This window comes from Mizuhopecten yessoensis, unplaced genomic scaffold (assembly GCF_002113885.1).
Source record: "Mizuhopecten yessoensis strain PY_sf001 unplaced genomic scaffold, ASM211388v2 scaffold5229, whole genome shotgun sequence".
In the NCBI taxonomy this organism is placed as follows: Eukaryota; Metazoa; Mollusca; class Bivalvia; order Pectinida; family Pectinidae; genus Mizuhopecten; species Mizuhopecten yessoensis.
Window position 1 is genome coordinate 2,644,292 of NW_018405944.1, and position 20,128 is coordinate 2,664,419.

The 20,128-nt window shown below is 36.5% G+C and overlaps 1 protein-coding gene across 1 annotated transcript in view; it reads left to right on the plus strand.

Annotated features, from left to right (window-relative positions):
• The first annotated feature begins 804 nt into the window (after positions 1-804).
• LOC110450475 (glycogen phosphorylase, muscle form-like) overlaps positions 805-20,128 on the plus strand; it is a 36,392-nt gene continuing 17,068 nt past the window's right edge. Inside the window, exons 1-3 of the mRNA XM_021498028.1 lie at positions 805-1,187; positions 14,595-14,696; positions 15,213-15,395. Of these exons, the coding sequence (XP_021353703.1) occupies positions 942-1,187; positions 14,595-14,696; positions 15,213-15,395 (531 nt within the window). The 5' untranslated portion in view covers positions 805-941. The remainder of the gene's footprint in view (positions 1,188-14,594; positions 14,697-15,212; positions 15,396-20,128) is intronic.

Consider the following 20,128-nt stretch of genomic DNA (forward strand, 5'->3'; position numbering starts at 1 on the left):
AAACAACAAAAAAACAACAACACGAAACACGAAACTTTTCTTATGCAACACAAATGTCTGTGCTCGAAAAGACGCGGTGCTAATCCTGCCTGGAATATAGTTGAAACAGTTAAGCCGTTATATACAAATGTAATCCTCATATAGCAACCAAGGTAAAAGTTTGCTTTTTTGGCAGATCGGTTGACAATGTGTTATTTAGGGAGGTCTAATCTTAAGTCCTCTTCGTAATCTTAAATCAGACTTTTAGTAAAATATTTTTCGTTTCCACATTTTGACATGTAATTAGCATACGTTCATGTTGCCAATGTTCGTGTTCACCACTGTCATCCGGACACCGAACTTACCAGAGGTGTTTCGGGAGATACAGCCGCAAGGAAAAACTTTAAAGGAGAGAAAAGCTATGTTGCAGATAAAATAATGTTTTATTTTAAGAAAGCAGTTCTTTCTAATTATCTTTATTTTTATTGATAAGATATGATACTATCATTTTTTTTCTTGCAAATGTGAGGAATTTTTCATTTATAAAACGTGTTTAAAAAGGATACTACATTAATTTAATGAAAATATATGGCAACAATGACTTTTGGAAAAAGTTCAGTACGGCATTTTTTTTTCAACAAAAAGGTATCGTTCAATCGTCAGCTAAAACTTTTCATTTCAAAATTCCTTTTTGCATTCACGGTCGATAAATAGCCTCATCAATAAACATTACCGTTTAGCTGATATTTCGCGTGCGCAAACTGTGTACGTGTGCGAACGCACTGCAAGTAAAATATCCGGACACGTTCCGGTTTGTATATTGGTATAACAAGGACGAACGAAGGCTAGGCCAAGGACGTGTGAGGTCACAGCCAGCTGAATCTCGAGCAAGAAGGAAATCCGAGACACCGGGAGAGACAGTGAGCTGTCATTTCACCAGAGTCGATCTATTTAGTCAAAACATGGCTGCTCGTCCTCAGTCAGATGTTGACAAGCGTAAACAGATCAGTATTCGCGGAATTGCACCGGTGGAAAATGTTGTCGAGATTAAGAAAACATTCAACCGGCATCTGCATTATACGGTGGTGAAGGATAGAAATGTCTCGACCCCTCGGGACTACTACCACGCCCTGGCCCACACTGTCAGGGACCACCTGGTGGGGCGCTGGATCAGAACACAGCAACACTACTATGAGCAGGACCCTAAGGTAAGACAGGTGCCCGCTAATATATACTGATGCAGACATGATGCTGATGATGCTGTCACCGGATAGACACCGTTCTATGCACACGTTATATTAGTCCGCTAAAACTGACCATAATCGCAGGCTCAAAAATTCATGTTATACTGCCTTCATATAAAATCTGTTTATAAGTGGTACATCTATATATTTAACCAATCTGCACTAGGTAGATTTTTTTTTTTAAATATGAATAAATTATTGGAAAATAATTATAAAATTCGATGGTTTTCGATAATGCTGAATGGTATAAACACTGTAAGATAAACATGATTAGATGCAAACAATACCACAGTGCAGGTATTCCAGTGGATTTGTGTGCAAGATTAATGATAATGCTGTTTATTTATTTCACTACCTGACCTCTGCATGACCCCGGATTATTTATAGTGCACTTTGAGGGATTTAAAATTTATCTTGTTCCTTGACAAAAGCCTTAGGGTATAATAACGCATGTTTTTGAGTGTTATATTTTTTTTCCAGGTGTACTAATGTACACATGTATATTCAAATTTATTGCAAATCAACTTCTTCCGCTCAACAGAATGAGATATTTTGATACATTTTTTCACAGAATTTATAAATTGTGTATGAACAACTATTTAATTTATGCATTCAGTGTATAGATTTGAACACACAAATGATATAATTGCAATAGTTGGGTATTTGTACACAAATGTACATCATGACTTATTTGTAATTTCAATTTGTACACATTTTTGTTACTGGAAAATTTGTTGATTTGTAAACAAACGTATATGTCGTTCATGACTGTAACCGTTTCATTGCTTATGCTGCCAAATATATTTATGTGTGCAAAAAAGCATGCAGGTTTATTTCCGACCTGACCATCAGCTTATATTACCTAACTCAGGCCAAAAAGAAAAATATGTTTGTTTCAGGTAACATGATTAAAAAAAATAGGGAAGGTCGGTAGGGATTCCACTTTATTTTTTTTCTGAGGCAGGGAAGGGAAATAAATAGCTCATTTAAGAAATTATAAAATTCACCAGACACGGTTATTCAGACCAAATGTGTTTAATTTTTCATAATATTGTTAGATTATATGGGATTTAAGTTGGTTTTTATACTTGCTTGTGAAATGAAAATATGTCATATAAAAGACGCTTACATTTTTGGGTGCGTTTTTTGGCCTTATGAATAGTTTACAATTTACTGGTGTGGAACTGTAACAAAAGTCTCCATGTCAGAGGGGCAGCGCTGGCCAAGTGGTTTAAGGTGTCTGTCATTCTGCTACCGCTAACCCCTCCACCACTGGGTCGCAGGTTTGAGACCTACGTGGGGCAGCTTAAGTCTCCTTGTAACAGTAAGGTAACATACACCCTTAAGTCTCCATGTCACAGTTAGGTTACATACACCATTAAGTCTCCATGTCACAGTAAGGTAACATACACCATTAAGTCTCCATGTCACAGTAAGGAAACATACATCATTAAAAAGTTTTTTTTGTAATACTCTATACACATTAACAAGGCCAAACAATTTTTTTTCATTGTTTTTTATATAAACCCTATCTACTTTAAACTTTTGTAGGCATTTTTTCAAAAAAGAAAAAGCACTGTTAAAAGTCAAGACCACTCTCCTATGTAAACATTTTAAAGAATAAATAGAGGTTACACAACGAGTGGTTGTTGAATATGGTATTTATTTCACTCGAGTTAGTTAATTTTAGTTAAGTGTCTTTCTGTAACTTTTGAAAATTAAGTAACGAGAGTGAAATAAATACCATACTCCACAACCACGAGTCGTGTGATCTGTTTCTATTACCACCATCTCATGATCAGTCGGAAATAACATACACACATGTGTTTGTTGACAAGGCTGGTGTAGTGATTTGATCCATATGTAAAAAGTCACTCATTAATATTCATTAATGGCTTCTTTTTTTTTAACAAATCCAATAATTGTCAAAATTAATGTTTCGGCAACGACTTCATGAAAAAAATATAATAGATGAACGACTTTAAATATTGGGAGTAGCAGTATTGCATTAATTTATATAAATTAACCACGTACTATATGCGCTTAGCATATCGTACGAAGTCTGCCTCCCGCCAAGTGACGAAGACGAACTTATCGCTGTCAATGTCCAAAACCATAGGCCTATGTTTCTTCGTGACGGTTCTATGGTTGACGTTTATAGTGACAGTTCAGCCATAGTCAGACCGTCCAAATAGCGATAACGGGACGTTGGGAGAACGAAATATTTCTGACACTATGACAGATCTTGTTTTGGTTTCACGACCTGGACATGCAACGGTGTGACGTCGAAACGATATTGAGCGTCTGTAGCAATTTTGCCTGAAACTAGCGATCAAATCTTTAAGTATCATCTTCTTTTAATATTGCCTTAATAACCCCCTATTCCGCATAACCTCACAAAGTCACCAACATTTGACGAATGTTGACAGCAGACGACATAAACAAAAAAGATTGTGGCAAAAAGCGCGTGAAAAAGTCGTCCCGGTCAAAGTTCATCTTCTCGACCAATCAAAACTTGTGTAGGTCATGTACCACGTGTGGTATATAACTCAAATTTATCTCACAGTCTACGTGTTTATAAAATGATCTGAGAGTGGAATAACACAGCGTATTGTGGTAGAAAATGGGTTACCTACCTATAATATATAGCTACATGTACCAGGCTTAACTTTCAAACATGTTATAGGAAACACATATATATTTTTGTTTGGCCTGGGTGTACCTAGTGTCCTCCATATATATCTATTCGACTCATTACTCTCAGATTACCATGTAAGGCGCAAGCCGAGATTTTAAAACCTCATTGCAACAAAGCTTCGATAAACATGGTTCGATTTACTTTAACTTGCTTGATCTATCACCCAACACGAATAAAAATCAAATGTCGTGATGTGTGTTGGTGGTTCATGTTGAGGACATCTTAATATTGTATTTTCTCTATTGTTGTATATTCTCTGTTGTTGTATATTCTCTATTTGTATATTCTCTATTGTTGTATATTCTCTATTGTTGTATATTCTCTATTGTTGTATATTCTCTATTGTTGTATTTTCTCTATTGTTGTATACAAGTATATTCTCTATTGTTGTATATCACAATTCCTTTTGGACTGCCACTACTTGTGCTTAGTGACAAAACATACGGTACGAAAAAGGAAAAATCTTTTGTCTAATTAAATCTGCATGTCACATTTCTTTTGCCATATCATATGAATGATATTTATAACAATTTGATCAACCATTATAACAAACTTCATATCAAAAACAGGATTTTGCTTTAAAACTCAAATACTAGCTCAGATAACTTGAATTTTTTCCACCATCCCATCAACTTCAAGATAAAGAAGTTCAACTGTAAGATTAAGATAACAACAGATCACAAGGTTAAACAAAGCACTTGTTTATCTCATATAAGTTAGACACATCAGGTGATTCATTTTTAATGTCAAGTAAATAGCGTTATTTATTGCATACACATTCAAACCTGTCTAAAGTGAAAACTTATGAAAACTGACTTTCTGTCCGTAGTATTGGGACACCTGTCTGTCCTGATCATACATCCCATTGGTGGGTCTAACCCCCTTACTGACCTTTCCAACTGCCCTTAGGGTATTTTACATGTCTCAGTATCTAGTTCATTAGGAGTGGCCTGACCTTTCTCTCGTCAAGCTAATTAGAACAATACAATACCACAGGATGTCATTCGAAGTGTCAACTTAAATTATTTTTGCGTCACCAACTTCGGTCAACCCACAAGGTCATTAACTCATTCACCCCTAAAGATACATTTGAACCCTTCCAATGCAAAGGTTGGAATAGTTCATTATAAAATTTCAGGGGTGAATGAGTTAATGACTATTATACTGAAATACGTGTATTATGATGGGTGCATATGTGAAGTGAGAAGAGGGGGATCACTTTTCATTAAATTACCTTGGTAAATGTTCAATATTTTAAATGTGATGGTATGAATGCCATTCAATTTTCTTCATCATCTACAAAACGGGCAGTTTGCTGGTAGAGCTTCCTGTTAATATGATAACCATGGATGACCATATCTCGTTGAGTAGAGAGTAATTTTATTTTTGTAACGATGGATTTTCAATTTTTATGAAGTATTTTATGTGAATGTCACTGACAGCAATAAAGATAAAACTAATAACCTGCTGCGTAGTTTGTTAATTTGTAACAACATAATCCTGTTGATGTGTCTTTTTTTTGAGAAGATGACAGGTAGTATTAAGTCATAATTTCTTGTAGATTTCTTGTAGCTGCCTTTATATTAAAAATACACAAAATTAATAAAGAAATAATCTCTCATTTTGCATGTTAACATGTATTTCTTGACAAGTCTGACAAGCATTAAAGCAAAATTGCAGTTCTATTTTCTGGATTATGTACCGGTTGTACCAAACTAAATGCACTTAGCTCACTTTCAAGATAATTTTACACATGACAACCCATTCTTATTTATTGAAAAATGAAGACCAGGCTCAATGCATGGCGTGTAAGGAATCATGTACAGTAAAGCACTTATTATGTGACTAAATTGAGTTTCAGCCAACAATAATTTATATTTTATAATACAGTATAACAGATCTCAAATCTCTTCTCGAAACAGTCAATATCTCTACAATTCTAACCTACTGAAAAATTCTTGGTCTTTTGGAAAAGATATAACCAACCATGGCCACTTTTACTTTTCAAGTCTTTTACCTTAGGCTTTCACTCGTTAGATCTAATTTCCTTTAGCATACATACATGTTAGACTTTTTATTGGCCGTTTATTGTTAAAAAACATCATTCTTGGCTTAGAGAAACACAGAAGCCATGTCCAATGTCTAAATATCAAAATTTCCCCAGGGGAGCACGCCCCCAGACCCCACAAGAAGACGGCTTGAGATTTCAGGGTTTGACGAACGCCTTTGATGAGGTTTTAAAGACCCCAGTCACCTGAATGCTTTCTAATTCCGTATGGATATTGTTGACACTGTGTAATAAACCAAATGTTTTTTTCTCTATCTTTGGCAAGATGTTTAAAATCATTAAGATGTTTGTGAAAACAAAGTTTCCAACGGGAGACCGAAGTCCTTGGAAAGGCAAAAATATGCACAGGAACAGGATATGTTACATAAGTAACAATATTTTACCATTTTTGATACAACAACTAAAACATGCACACTAAACTTGGAACAGCAGCCAAAATTAAGTCTGGAAGTTTCCCCCCTCCCCTCCTCCCCTCCCCCCTCCCCTTACTCCCCCCAAAGTGGTACAATAACAACAATTCCATACTTGTCAAGTATGACTGTGTCCCTATATGGCTGATATCCGATATGAAAGTTTCCAAGGGGTCATGCAATGTAATGCGGTCAAACCAGAAAAAGATTTGAGTTTTAGAAATGTTTGACTTCACTAATGCAGTCAAGTATTGCTCAAAATTATGGCAGCATCTTTACTTTTGATTTGTAAAGAACTTGCCAGTCAGCAAGTTATGACTATGAGGATATGAATTGCTCGCGTTACCTTTACATACAGGGGTAAATAAAAACTGTTGTGCGCTCATGCATTCATGTTTACTCTTCCATCAATTGTAAAATCTTACCAACATATATATATTCACCCTGTAAGCAAATATATATATTGAAAAGAATTTTATATCAGAAGATTATTTTGAGTACCTGTCAACAATTTTTCAGTCGTGAAAGGCAATTTTGTTGTGTTCATGTACTTGAACATAGTCAGGATCTTTGGCTTAGATAAAGACTTAAAAGAAATAACTCGCCCCAAAACTTTCCGAACAACGACACTTTTCTCTGTTAAATAATCATGCCCTAAATTTTCCAAACAACAGCACTCTGTTAATTAATATCAAATAGCACCCATTTACGCTCTCTGCATCCCTGGAATATTTCATGGCGAAATTGAAGGCACATGACAAGCTATTTGATTGGTCTCACCTCACCTCACCTATCCTCTTCATGCCAGTCAGCATTTAAGGCCCAGGTACATTTTTTCCATTTGACACGGTCTTTAGCTGTAGTCCTTGCTGTAGCCCAGCTGTTCCATCCAAGTGTTGTTCTCTCTGTCTCAACAGTCCGTCTCCAGGTGGTTTTGGGACATCCTACCTTCCCTTTTCCCTCTGGTTTCCATGTCAGTGCCACTGAACATATGCTGTCGGTGTCCATTCCTAGTACATGGCCAATCCATCTCCAACGACGTTCCATAATATCATCATTAAGTTTATTTGTTCCAGCTCTGATGTGAAGGTTTTCATTTGATATGGTGTTGGGCCATCTTATTTTCAAAATTTGTCTCAGACATCTAGTTTGGAAGGTGTTCAATTTCTTTTTGTCTTCATCTGTTGTTTTCCAGGTTTCACATCCATATAATAGAACTGATATTACCAGGCTGTTAAATAGCCTGACCTTTGTTTTGAATGACAGTACTGATGATCTCAATATTTTTCTTAACCTGCTGAATTGACCTTTGGCTTTCTTGAACCTGTTGTCTATATCATTGTCACAGCCACCTATTGTTGTTACTATTCCTCCTAGGTAAGTAAAGGTATCAACATCCTCTAGGTCTTTCTCATTCAACTTCACTGGGTTGTTATTATCCGCATCACTTTAGTCTTGGAAGTATTTACCTTCAATCCTATCTTGCTGGCATTTTCTTGAAGTTTGTTTGTTTCAGCTGTATATGTAGGAATTTGGAAGATAGTAGTGCAAGATCATTTGCAAAATCAAGATCTTCTAATATGGTGGTAAATTTCCATCGTATTCCTGTTTCATGTTCTTTTGTTGTTTGCTTCATGACATAGTCAATGGCTAACAGAAATAAGAGGCCAGACATCGCGCAGCCTTGCTGTACTCCTGTTTTAACTTTGAACCAATCAGATTGTATCCCTTCGTCTATGACTGAACATTTAAATGTGTCATAAAAGAGTTTTATTACTGTGATGAGTTTGTCTGGGATGTGATATGCTTTCATGGTGGACCATAAGCTTTCCCTGTGGATGGAATCAAATGCCTTCTCGAAGTCTACAAAATTTATGTATAAAGGAGCATTCCATTCAGAACATTGTTCAATGATGTTTCGTAAAGTGAAGAGTTGCTCAGTAGTGCTTTTTCCCTTTCTGTTCTTGTCTTAGCTCTTCATCTTTTCCTTCCTGGATCCTTTGTATTATGATTTTGGTGAATACCTTACTCGGCACAGATAGTAGTGTTATGCCTCTGTAGTTATCACATACTGTTCTATCTCCTTTCTTAAATATTTTAACAATAAGACCTTTACTCCACTCCTTTGGTATTTCCTCTCCTATCCATATCATGTTGAAAACCTTAAGCAAATATTTGGTAGATGTTATTGTATCTACTTTTAGGATTTCAGCTGTTATACCGTCTACACCTCCTGATTTCCCATTTTTTAATCTTTTCCATGCTTTTGTTATTTCCTCTTACCTGATAGGACCAGTATAGACTATCTCTCTTTCTTCAATTTCATAGTAAGATTGATGTCAAGTGGAATTTCTGGTTCAGGTCTGTTTAAAACTCCTTCAAAGTGTTCTTTCCATCATGGCTAGATAATGGATTTCCAGTCTTGTCTTTGACGACTTGAGGTGGTTTTTGTTTTTCATTGCAAATTGTTCTTGTTACTTCATATACTGTTTTCATCATACCATTGCTTGCTGCTTTTTCTGCTTCTTCATTTAGGTTGTCTGTCCATTGCCTTTTGTCATTCCTCATACTTTTCTTGACCTCCTTGTCTTTATCACTATATTTGGCATTTAAACTGTTCTTTACCCGTTCGAATCTACTGTTATTAGTTTTTTCTTTCAGTTGTCTTCTCTCATCTACAAGTTTCCATGACTCATTTGAGATCCAAGGTTTATGTCCCCGTTCTTTGAAACCGATGGTATTCAATTGGTTGCTGTTTCTTTATAGCATTTTGTTATTTCTTCCCAAAACGTTTCTATGTCCTCTAGTTGTCTAAATAGTTGAAACTTGTTCTTTAGTTCAATTGAAAAAGCTTTCCGAACTCCTGGACGTTGCAATTTGGTGGTTTCAAATCTCTTCCTTGCAGTATTTGTTATAACCTTGTGTTTCTCGAGTTTTATTCTTAATATGCATCTGAGGAGTTCATGATCGCTGGCAATGTCTGCTCCTCTCATTGCCCTTGTGTCAAGTATTGATGTTCTGTGTTGTCTTGTGACTAAGATATGGTCTATTTGATTTTCTATTCTCTTGTTTGGTGATATCCATGTTACTTTGTGTCTGTCTTTATGTGGGAAGATGGTGCCAGTTATAACAAGGTTGTTCCTTTGACAAATATCAAGGAGATTCTCTCTATTTTTATTTCTTCTTCCTATTCCGTGCCTTCCCATGCTGTTCTCATGACCTTCATTGTCCATCCCGACCTTTGCATTAAAGTTTCCCATTACTAAGAGGATGTCATGTTTGGGTGTTCCTGCTATAACTCTATCTAGCTGTTCTATGGAAATTTCTTTTGTTTCGTCTGTAGCATCGTTGGTCGGTGCATATATAGTGATGATACTAATCTTTAGTGTTGTTGTGTGGAATCTGGCATACACTAATCTCTCTGATATTGGTTTCCATTCAATCAATGCCTTTTTTGCTTGACAACATCATTCCTACTCCTGCTTGATGTAATCCATCATTCCTTCCTGAGTATATTAGAGCTTTACCGCTTTGAAGTGTGATCTTTCCGCTGTCTACCCATCTGACTTCGTTTAAGGCTAGTAAATCGATATTGTATCTGTCCATTTCCCTTTCTACTTCTGCTGTTTTACCTGTAGCATACAAAGTTCTTACGTTCCAACTTCCTAAAAATATATTTTCTTTTGGTGTACATAAGGGTGTCGGCTTGTGGACTTCCGTGGGCTTTCATCCATAAGCGTCATGTCCCTCATACCATGTCGTACAGCAGAGTCGTTATCCTCATGCTGATTTCTTAATGTATCTAGGGTTTCCGTAATCAGCTATTTTTTAATCTGCCTGGTGATTAACCATGCGAGAAACCTACAACCTGCAGGATCGAGTTTTTCTATCTGGGTTTTCCTTCCCATAGACGATTGCCTACCATGGCTGACGAGCTCCATCTTCCTGGCTTTTCTTTCTGGGTCTGCTCCTATAGCCTTTGATTATCCAAAATCTAACCACAAGGCAGTGGTGCTTTGGTGCTATTTACCCATAGCTGGGGCAAGGTTGATGAGTGCAAGGGCATGTACACATGCCGGTGGGCCTACACACTACATCTCTAGGGCCCTTGCTGCTCTGAGATCCTCTACAATTTTGCCTAGGATTGTTAAACCCTAGTTACCATGTGCTGTCGCGAGGAGGCATTGTAGAAGTCTTGAATAGTGTAGAGGCTATGTACTGGCAAAAAGACTTACTCGCTCGGCTTTTGTTTCACCTGCTAAGCAGGCTAGCCAGCGGTGGTAAAAGAGCCTATGACACCAACCACACTAGACGCATACACAACCCTGTGGTACAAACCACCAGCACACTTTGATTGGTCTACGATATGAAAATCTGACTAATAGCAAGACTGATACTTGGGCCTTTTTCATTTAAACGATTGAACCGGTTGGACCACATTTGTTTGTTTATTAAATAAGGTCGGACCTAGTTATAGAATGCTGCTTTCAGGCGAGCCTCGACAAAGCCTTGCAAGGCCTGCATAAACATTTGCTGGTCCCCCAGGATTTATGCCCGAAATTGTTGCATTTAAAAATGGACAACCCGGTTGTTCCGCGTAAACGAACAGGCCCCCTGTCCTTTGAAGATTACAGACACCTGACATCAAAGCCAGTCAATTTTACCATTACGCAACCGACAGATTTATTTGTTGTTCATTAAAGGACAAACTAGTTTTCTCGTTTCGTCCACAAAGTGGCACACACTGAGCCTTCAATTTTGTCATGAAATATTCTAGGGCAGTAGAGAGCGTTAGTGAGCATAACCCCTGGAGTATCGAGGATGCCATTTCCCATTATACATGGTGTACCACATATGGTGTACCACATTATTTAGCAGTAGGACTTGCATCAATACATTCCCTGGGGGGGTTTTCATCAGAAATAAATCTTTTTTCTTTTCCTGATATGTAAACCATCCATAATTTATCTTGTGAAATTTCAGTCAAATGTATCATGTTTCCCTCCTCATTTCAGTTTTGGGAAACTTTTTAAGACAGATATGGTATGACTTTGCTAATTTCGTGTAACTTTAGTCCAGTTATAATATCATTATGGCAGACACAGGTTGTAGTAATTGAATTTTGTCAGTTAAACGCCTCAGCTCTGTGACATCCTGGATCAGACAGTTCAGTGTAAACCGGATATACATGGATGGGTGATAAGTGTTTCTAGTACATCAACACAAAATCTAGTCTATCCTGCACAGATCATTGGCTATAGTACAATGCATCTATTATGAGCCGGTAACATTGTTTCAGCTCTTTCGTCATCAGGATGCTTTGAAATGATTTAATCAACAATGTACTAGTATTGATAACACATATTCAAACATACAGTCCCTCCGATCATTGCGTACAGTCCAACTTCTTCTGGGTCTATATTTATTTTGGGGTATAAAAGACAAAAGTAAATTTTAATTAAATATCTTCACTTTTTCTGCAAATTCATTAAGTTGTTTATAACAAACCACAGGGGTAAGGCACAGACTAACCCCTACCCCCTGTATCCTTATATAGAGTCACTATATAAGCATATAGGGGGTACGTAAGAGTTAGTCTGTGCCTTGCCCCTGCGTAACAAACACACCAAATCACAATTGTTCTTTTATTTAAAAACTATCCTATATCAGGAAGCACACTAAGCTACAGGTTCAAATTATATCTTTATAAACCCATGAATAGAAAATAGAAAAACATGAAAGATATAAAGTTAATGCTTGCATCTGTTCGGCCCGATTCGTGTGAAAATATCATTAAATATCTCGTACATGAATCGGCGATGCTACTGTATAAGTTAGTAACAAAGGAGGTCCTTGTGGTTGTTGTGATATGGGTATTTTTCACCTCTGATGATTTTAAGTCTATTTTTATTGAAACAGAATATTGTACAAAAGTATAATACATGTAATTTCCTGTGCATTCTATTTAGCTAGTCTGTTAGGTGTGGAATGACACACAAATAAAAGGAGTTTTTTTTATTAAACTGAAAAACCAAAGTACATGTACTAAGCTTGAGAATGGTTTTCTGAATCGTGTTTCTAGCTATTTTAGGGAAGTTCCCTTTGGTATGGTTTTGAGGAAATTTGTTGCTCATATTAACTGGAGAAAAAAACAAAACTTCGATGGTTATTTTTGGCAACTTGCCAACATAGATTTGATCCCCTGGTCTTCCTTTATTTTGAATGCGTAGGCAGACTCCACGATTAAACCATTTTTATTGTACCTGTTTAAGGGATATATACTCGAAATTTGATCTTGTGCATTCAGCACACACCTGCATCTCCCGCCCACACACACTAACATTGAAAAAGTTAAAGCGGGTGGGTTGCATGACTTTGACATTTTCTTCTCCTGTTTTCTTCTCCTATTTCCCCCTATGAACATCATTTCGACTTCAGAAAGCTTAACTGTTTAATTTATGCCCCAAAACACTATAACAAAATTCAAACTTCCTACTAGAATAAGTTTACTCAAGTGTTGCAAATTATGTATTATGTAAATCATGAGTTATATTGATATTAAAATTGGAGTCGGTGACCAGGAAAGTGTTTTTGTAGAACATGTGTATCATGGTTAATTATAACTGACGTTTTCACGATTTCTGTTGTCTTTGTTGCTGTCCTTTACATGCAGTAATTGTCTAGAATAAAATGTTGTTATCACTGAAGTGCTTAATATATATAAATAACTTCCATGTTTAAGAAGTTTACAGGGCGGGGAATTTTGTTTTTGCATTGCTATATCATTAAAAGACACCTGAGGATAATTTAAGTACATTTTTTTTTATATCTGAAAACCTACACTTGTAATTTAGTAAAGTTAATATCATTCCTCTTATAAATACTATTACCAGGATAGTAAAAAAGTATCAATTATTACTGTACAGTTTTTCTCACTCTTTCTTCTTTACTTCATCTCATGTGTGAAGAACATTAACGAAATGGATAATTAAGTACCATGGACGAATAATCTTGATAAGGGGTTGAAGTTTCGTTATGCTTGTGATGTTTCAAATATGGACAGTAGTACCGACAGTTATTAGCTAGCTACAATGTACTTTAAATGGATGAGTCCTGAGAATACTTTTAGCATCTCATCGAGGAGTTCAACTCATTTAAAATACTCCAGACAAGAAAACTTTAGGTCAAATGGCCTAACTACTAGGTAATGAAATTAAAGAATTAAGTCCCTTTGTAAAAATGAAAAGTCAGAATTAAGGTTTATTGTCTTTTGTACATCTAGCTTCTTGTGGAATTTTACCATGCAATGTCATCGTTGAATGATGTTTCTTAAATCATATTTTTTTGTTGGTGTTTCTTAACTTGCAGTATGAATCAGAGTACTGGTGTTTCTTAACATGTAACATAAGATCAATGGTTCTTTTTTTCGATAATTAACGATCCCTCAGGTTCTCCTGGCATTTTCAGCATTATGTCTCTGCCTGTTGATACAAGTATTTCTTAAAGGTCTGTAGACCCTTACGCACTCTCTGGTGCTATAATTAATTGATACAAAAGTCTTGGCCAATGCTAAATGTCAAAAACCCAGAGAGGGATGTCAATGATTATTAATTTAAATATGCCCACACATCAACATTTCACATGCTCCTGCATGTATCATCGTCTTGTTTGAACAGGATGCAAATAATTGTGTTTATTTTACCTGGTACAATTGAAATTCAAAATTGTAGACAGGAACTTCAAATGAGTTACGTCTCACACACTAAGCAGTCTTAGAAAACTTAGAATGTACTCATCATATACAGTAGGTCTATGAGATATAAATTTCTTCAGACCTACAGGTGACATTTTTTTTAATAATATGAAATTTGAAAAATATGCATGAAATGTTAAAGGCAGAAAATAATTTAACAGGGATTTTTTTTTACCTTTTGCAATAACTGTCACAGCTCCCATAGACCTACAGTGTTTTTCTTGGTGTGTATAAGGGTGTACCATGAAGTTCAAACTCTGCATCTCCGTTATTTGCACAGCAAAAGAAGTTTATACAGTGAGAAATGACATTACACTGTGATATTAAGTCCCCCTAAATGTTGTTGAAATTAATATTTAGAAACTAAAGTATCATTCTACAGCTAGTAACAATCCCAGTATGATCTGTGTGCCTCCTTAACCTTTGTTTCTGTCTGTTACAGCGTGTGTACTACCTGTCCCTGGAGTACTACATGGGGAGGACTCTATCCAACACGATGGTAAACCTGGGCATCCAGAGCGCCTGTGACGAGGCTATGTACCAGGTGGGTACCGCTGACCATGATTAACTTTGTACTCTCTTACAGTTTAACTCATTCACCCCTGAAATTTCATAATGAACTATTCCAACCTTTGAAATGGAAGAGTTCAATTGTGTCTTCAGGGGTAAATAAGTTAATTTGGTGAGTTGCAATTTTGCCCAACTTAAAAAAAAATTGTTCGAAAATAAAGTGAAAAACAAAATATTGATATCCTTTGAAAAATCTTATGTTAAGGCCACCGTCCTTCTTAAAGATTTGACTGACAATGTTCATGCTTGTACATTATTTGTACTCTCTGCTTTAACCTGTTCACCCCTATATAACTTTAGTCGACTCAATCATGCATTGATCTGCATGAGTCCATAATGGTCTACTGTGATGAAAGGGTTAATCTGGATTTAATTCATCCAAATGATAAGTTTTTTAAGAATAATTTGTATCTTGGGTTTGTGATTATTAACTGAATTTCCACTCTTTATTATGACTGACCTTGACATGAGTATCATGCTCTATATTTAGCTCGGCCTTGACATTGAAGAGTTAGAGGAAATTGAGGAGGATGCTGGCCTTGGTAATGGTGGCCTTGGACGATTGGCTGCCTGCTTCCTGGATTCCATGGCAACCCTTGGTCTAGCTGCCTACGGATATGGTATTCGTTACGATTATGGCATCTTTACACAGAAATTTGAGAATGGCTGGCAGGTAACTGAAATTGGTCTTAGCATTCTTGTTATCTTGGAATATCGACTGTATGTAGAGATCAGGAAACGGTAAAATCTTCGGTAAGAATACAGAAAGTTAATTCTGTTTCCTCTTTGTGTCATTTCAAGAATGTCTTGAAGTTTATTACCTCACCTGTATTGCGTTTAGACATTGTATACTGGAATCAGGATGTCTGTCCATCAGTCTGTGTGGACAAAAGTATACATGTTTGACACTTCATAGATTGTGCACTAAAGATTTATATTTTTATTTCCAAAATGTTGGTTAGAGTTATATGTAGCGGAACAGTTGACTGGGTTGATTGTTTGGGACCAGGCGGCTCAAGTCATGGAGCATCCATCTAGAGTTTGGAGAGTCTTGGGTTCGAATCCTGGTCTGGCCATGCATTTCTTTTTCTCCTATTACATATGTCACTTTTCTGATCATTTTCCTTCAATTTTACAGAGTGTTTTCAAGTGCTACTGATGTAGAACCATTGATATGTATTCGCTACCCTCTGATTTTGAGCACCTGTTCTTACTTTGGGATCTGGGTATTTTACATGAGTTATGCCTCTTTTCTAAAATACTAGCCAAGTCTTGCTCATTCTAATTATTTTAACATAATGTCCAGAATAATGCCCATAAAATTTTTAACATGCTTTGATGAAACTTACTGTACATAGTGCCGCCATCACGACATTTACTGTATATAGCAGTCAGCTTTAATTTGGCATTTTTCATGGGAAGTAAAGGATGCACTGTGCTAGCTTAGCCTTTTTCTTACAGTTCTAGTTCTGGCTGAATCTCCTATAATTGGACTGTCAGGATTAATTCCATCCTTTTTCTACTTATAAAGTTAAAGTTTGTTGACATTCATGAGTTAGTTGTAAAACAACTTGAGTCGACATAATTCTTACAACAACTTGATATAAACAAATAATATAAACTGGTTGTAGGCGTCCTGTACCAGTTTGTAAGGGGTAACCCGGATACTCGTATCCAGGTCTTAAATCGCTTGCCACTAACTTTGCACACATCATTGACCTCGAGTGAGGTTTTAAGTTACCTGGTAATTGAGATATTACACGTTTCGTGCTACGCTGATCATATTTCGTTTACCTTGCAATGTCACGCCCTATATTATTCCAACGTCTTCTGTTGAAAATGTCACTGAATTCAGCTGAAAATTAAGATATAAATCTGTAAATAACTACAGATAAAGGTCATCTATACATATACCAGGCTAGCCGTCTTCAAGGCACTTACTTATTCATTTGAATTTTGGGTAAACTTGGGGGAAAAAATTGTCATACCTCATATTCCCTATGATATTATGGTGTGACTCACCAGAAGAAATTATCACAAAACTGTATATCCGTATATTATTGTCAGAACTTATCAAATATCAGGATTTTGAATAGCAAAGCAACTTTTTCTCTCGCCTGTGATAGGAATTAATTAGCCCAGTGACATTGTCCTCCACACAAATGGTTTCCAAGTGATAACTCTTTAAAGAATACTTTTGAATTTAATTAAACTTTCTACGCATACCTTAAGTATGAATTACCCATTTAAGGATCCCTGTACCACTGCCAAAATCTAAAAGTAATTGTTTTTTCTGGCGTGACTATTGCTTCAGTAAATCATTTCCGATCATTAAGTTGGATTTTGAACCAAAATTGAAAATCAATATTGCCACCAGCAGCCATCTTTTTATTTTGAGACTGAATCCATGTTTGTTTCTGTCTCTTTATGGCTTATTGTTTGTAATTTTGACAAACAGCTTGATGTGTGCAAGATTAATTTTTTCAAATATAATTAGCAACTTAGATTTTAACACAAAATGTGATCTCTTTGGTCTTAATTGGGTTTTAGCCACACAGTGTATAAGAGAGAAAAAACACCAAGGTTCACGAGAATTTCACTTGATACCCACCTAAAATATGTGACTATGCATCATGACCAAGTTCTGTTTAACCTTATGTCAATATCTGATGTTGTTTGTTAACCCGTACCTACCATGGATCAAAGCCCTTGAACAGCACGGCTGACAGGAGATGGCTGGGTTTTAAACATTTAATTGAGGCAAAATGGAAACGAAAATGTCTTCCAGATTGTAAATGACATTTTTGGAGGGTACATAACATTATACACTTAAAAAATTAAATTGGATTTTGTGAAACATTTGATGGATCCCATATTTGATGAATTAAGTAAATATTTAAAGTTGTTTCACATGTCTAATTGAATTGGATGATCCCCTTTACAAACATCTCCCACTGATGGCCAGGTGGACACTCAGTATTCTGTGTACAGGTCCTATACAATACCATACAGGCATACCTGTATACAGAGACCACCTTTAGGAAGCTAGTCCAGAAAGTGACTCTTGTTTATAGGTTATCTCAATACAGGTTTGGTTAAAATGAAAGTAACTACAATCAAATTTTAAAAGTGATCTCTTAATAGAGGTGGTCTATCAGCAAAGGTCCAATCTTAATAGAGGTGGTCTTTCACCAAAGGTCTAATCTTAATTGAGGTGGTCTTTTAGCAAAGGTCAATCTTAATAGAGGTGGTCTCACCAAAGGTCCAATCTTAATAGAGGTGGTGTTTCACCAGAGGTCCAATCTTAATAGAGTTGATCTTTCCCCAAAGGTCCAATCCTAATAGAGGTGGTCTTTCACCAAAGGTCCAATCTTTATAGAGGTGGTGTTTCACCAGAGGTCCAATCTTAATAGAGGTGGTCTTTCAGCAAAGGTCCAATCTTAGTAGAGGTGGTCTTTCACCGAAGGTCCAATCTTAATAGAGTTAGTCTTTCAGCAAAGGTCCAATCTTAATAGAGGTGGTCTTTCACCAAAGGTCCAATCTTAATAGAGGTGGTCTTTCAACAAAGGTCCAATCTTAATAGAGGTGGTCTTTCAGCAAAGGTCCAATCTCAATTGAGGTGGTCGATCAGCAAAGGTCAATCTTAATAGAGGTGGTCTTTCACCAAAGGTCCAATCTTTATAGAGGTGGTCTTTCACCAGAGGTCCAATCTTAATAGAGATGGTCTATCAGCAAAGGTCCAATCTTAGTAGAGGTGGTCTTTCACCGAAGGTCAATCTTAATAGAGTTAGTCTTTCAGCAAAGGGCCAATCTTAATAGAGGTGGTCTTTCAGCAAAAGACCAATCTTAGTAGAGGTGGTCTTTCACCGAAGGTCAATCTTAATAGAGTTAGTCTTTCAGCAAAGGACCAATCTTAATAGAGGTGGTCTTTCAGCAAAGGTCCAATCTTAATAGAGGTGGTCTTTTCACCAAAGGTCCAATCTTAATAGAGGTGGTCTGTAAGTGGAGATGGTCTCTTTAGGGAAGTGAACTTGAGAGCAGATTTGACAATAATTATTAGGTCACCTGAGACAAAGTCTCAAGTAACCTATTGCGATTGTCTTTTGTCCTTCGTCGTCCATCGTCAGTCGTGAGTCCTTAAACAATTTACTTTTTCGACTTCTTCTCCAAAACCCCTAAACCAATTTCAATGAAATTTTGCAGAAACCTTCCATGGCCAAAGGTCAACTAAAATTGTGAATTATATGGTCCCCAGCCCCCAGGGGCCTGAGGAGCGGGGCCAAAAAGGGTAAAATTGACTAAAATTGCAAAAATCTTCTTCTCAAGATCCAGGTATGGTAGAATCAAATACTCTTCATAGATAGAAGGGTCTTAAGGTGCTTTACTTAAATTGTAAATTTCTTGATCCTGGAGTCTCACGTTTCCCCCTTGGGAGGGGGTAAACTTCACTATAGTTTATATAGGGAAATCACATTTTGGACCAACATTTGTTTAATTGCTATTGGAAGTAATTCAATTTGGGTTAGCATTATCAGTATTGGGTAGCAGGTTGATGGTATGCACATATGAGCCCTGACTGACCCCCCGGGGCTGATGGGTGGGGCCAAAAAGAGTTGAATTTACTGAAATTTCAAAAATCTTCTTCTCAAGACCCAGATATGGTAGAATCAAATACTCTTTATAGATGGAAGGGTCTTAAGGTGCTTTACCAAAATTGTGAATTTCATGACCCTGGGGTCTCGCGTTTCCCCCTGGGGAAGGAGTGGGAGGGGCAAAAGTTGTTATGGTTTATAATGGCAAATGATACTTTGAATATTACATGTTGATAACTTGATTGGAATTATAACCCTAAGTTGACAGATTGATACTTTGTAAATTTTGAGCCATCCCTACCCCCAAGGGCTGTAGAGTTGGGCCCAATGGAGTCTGTGTGCTAAAATAAAATTTCTTCATTTTCCTTGTTTAGAATCAGAGGTACTAGTTTCAAATACTTTTCAGCCTTAAATCTGCATGCTAGATATTGAATAAGGTGGTTTTATTGTTTTTTGTCACTTTGAATAATATTTCTGTTCATGTTAAAGACAAAAATCAACTCTCTGTATAAATATACCAGGTGACTGTTAAGGCCCATGGGCCTCTTGTTTAATTTATTATCCTTATTTTTTGCAAAACTAGACTATATTGATAAATTCCCCAACAAACTTAACTTCTTTAAAAAATGATATATTTACTTAATTTAAAAACTTTTAGAGACAAGTACAGATAATACATTAGTTAGCATGGAGTAATTACTGTTCATTCATTATGTGTAGTTTATAGCCATTTTGTCCTTGCTCTCATTGATTGGATATATCTTGTAATGTGTTTCTTCTTTACCCGTTGAGTATGTGTATTTCTGAACTATTT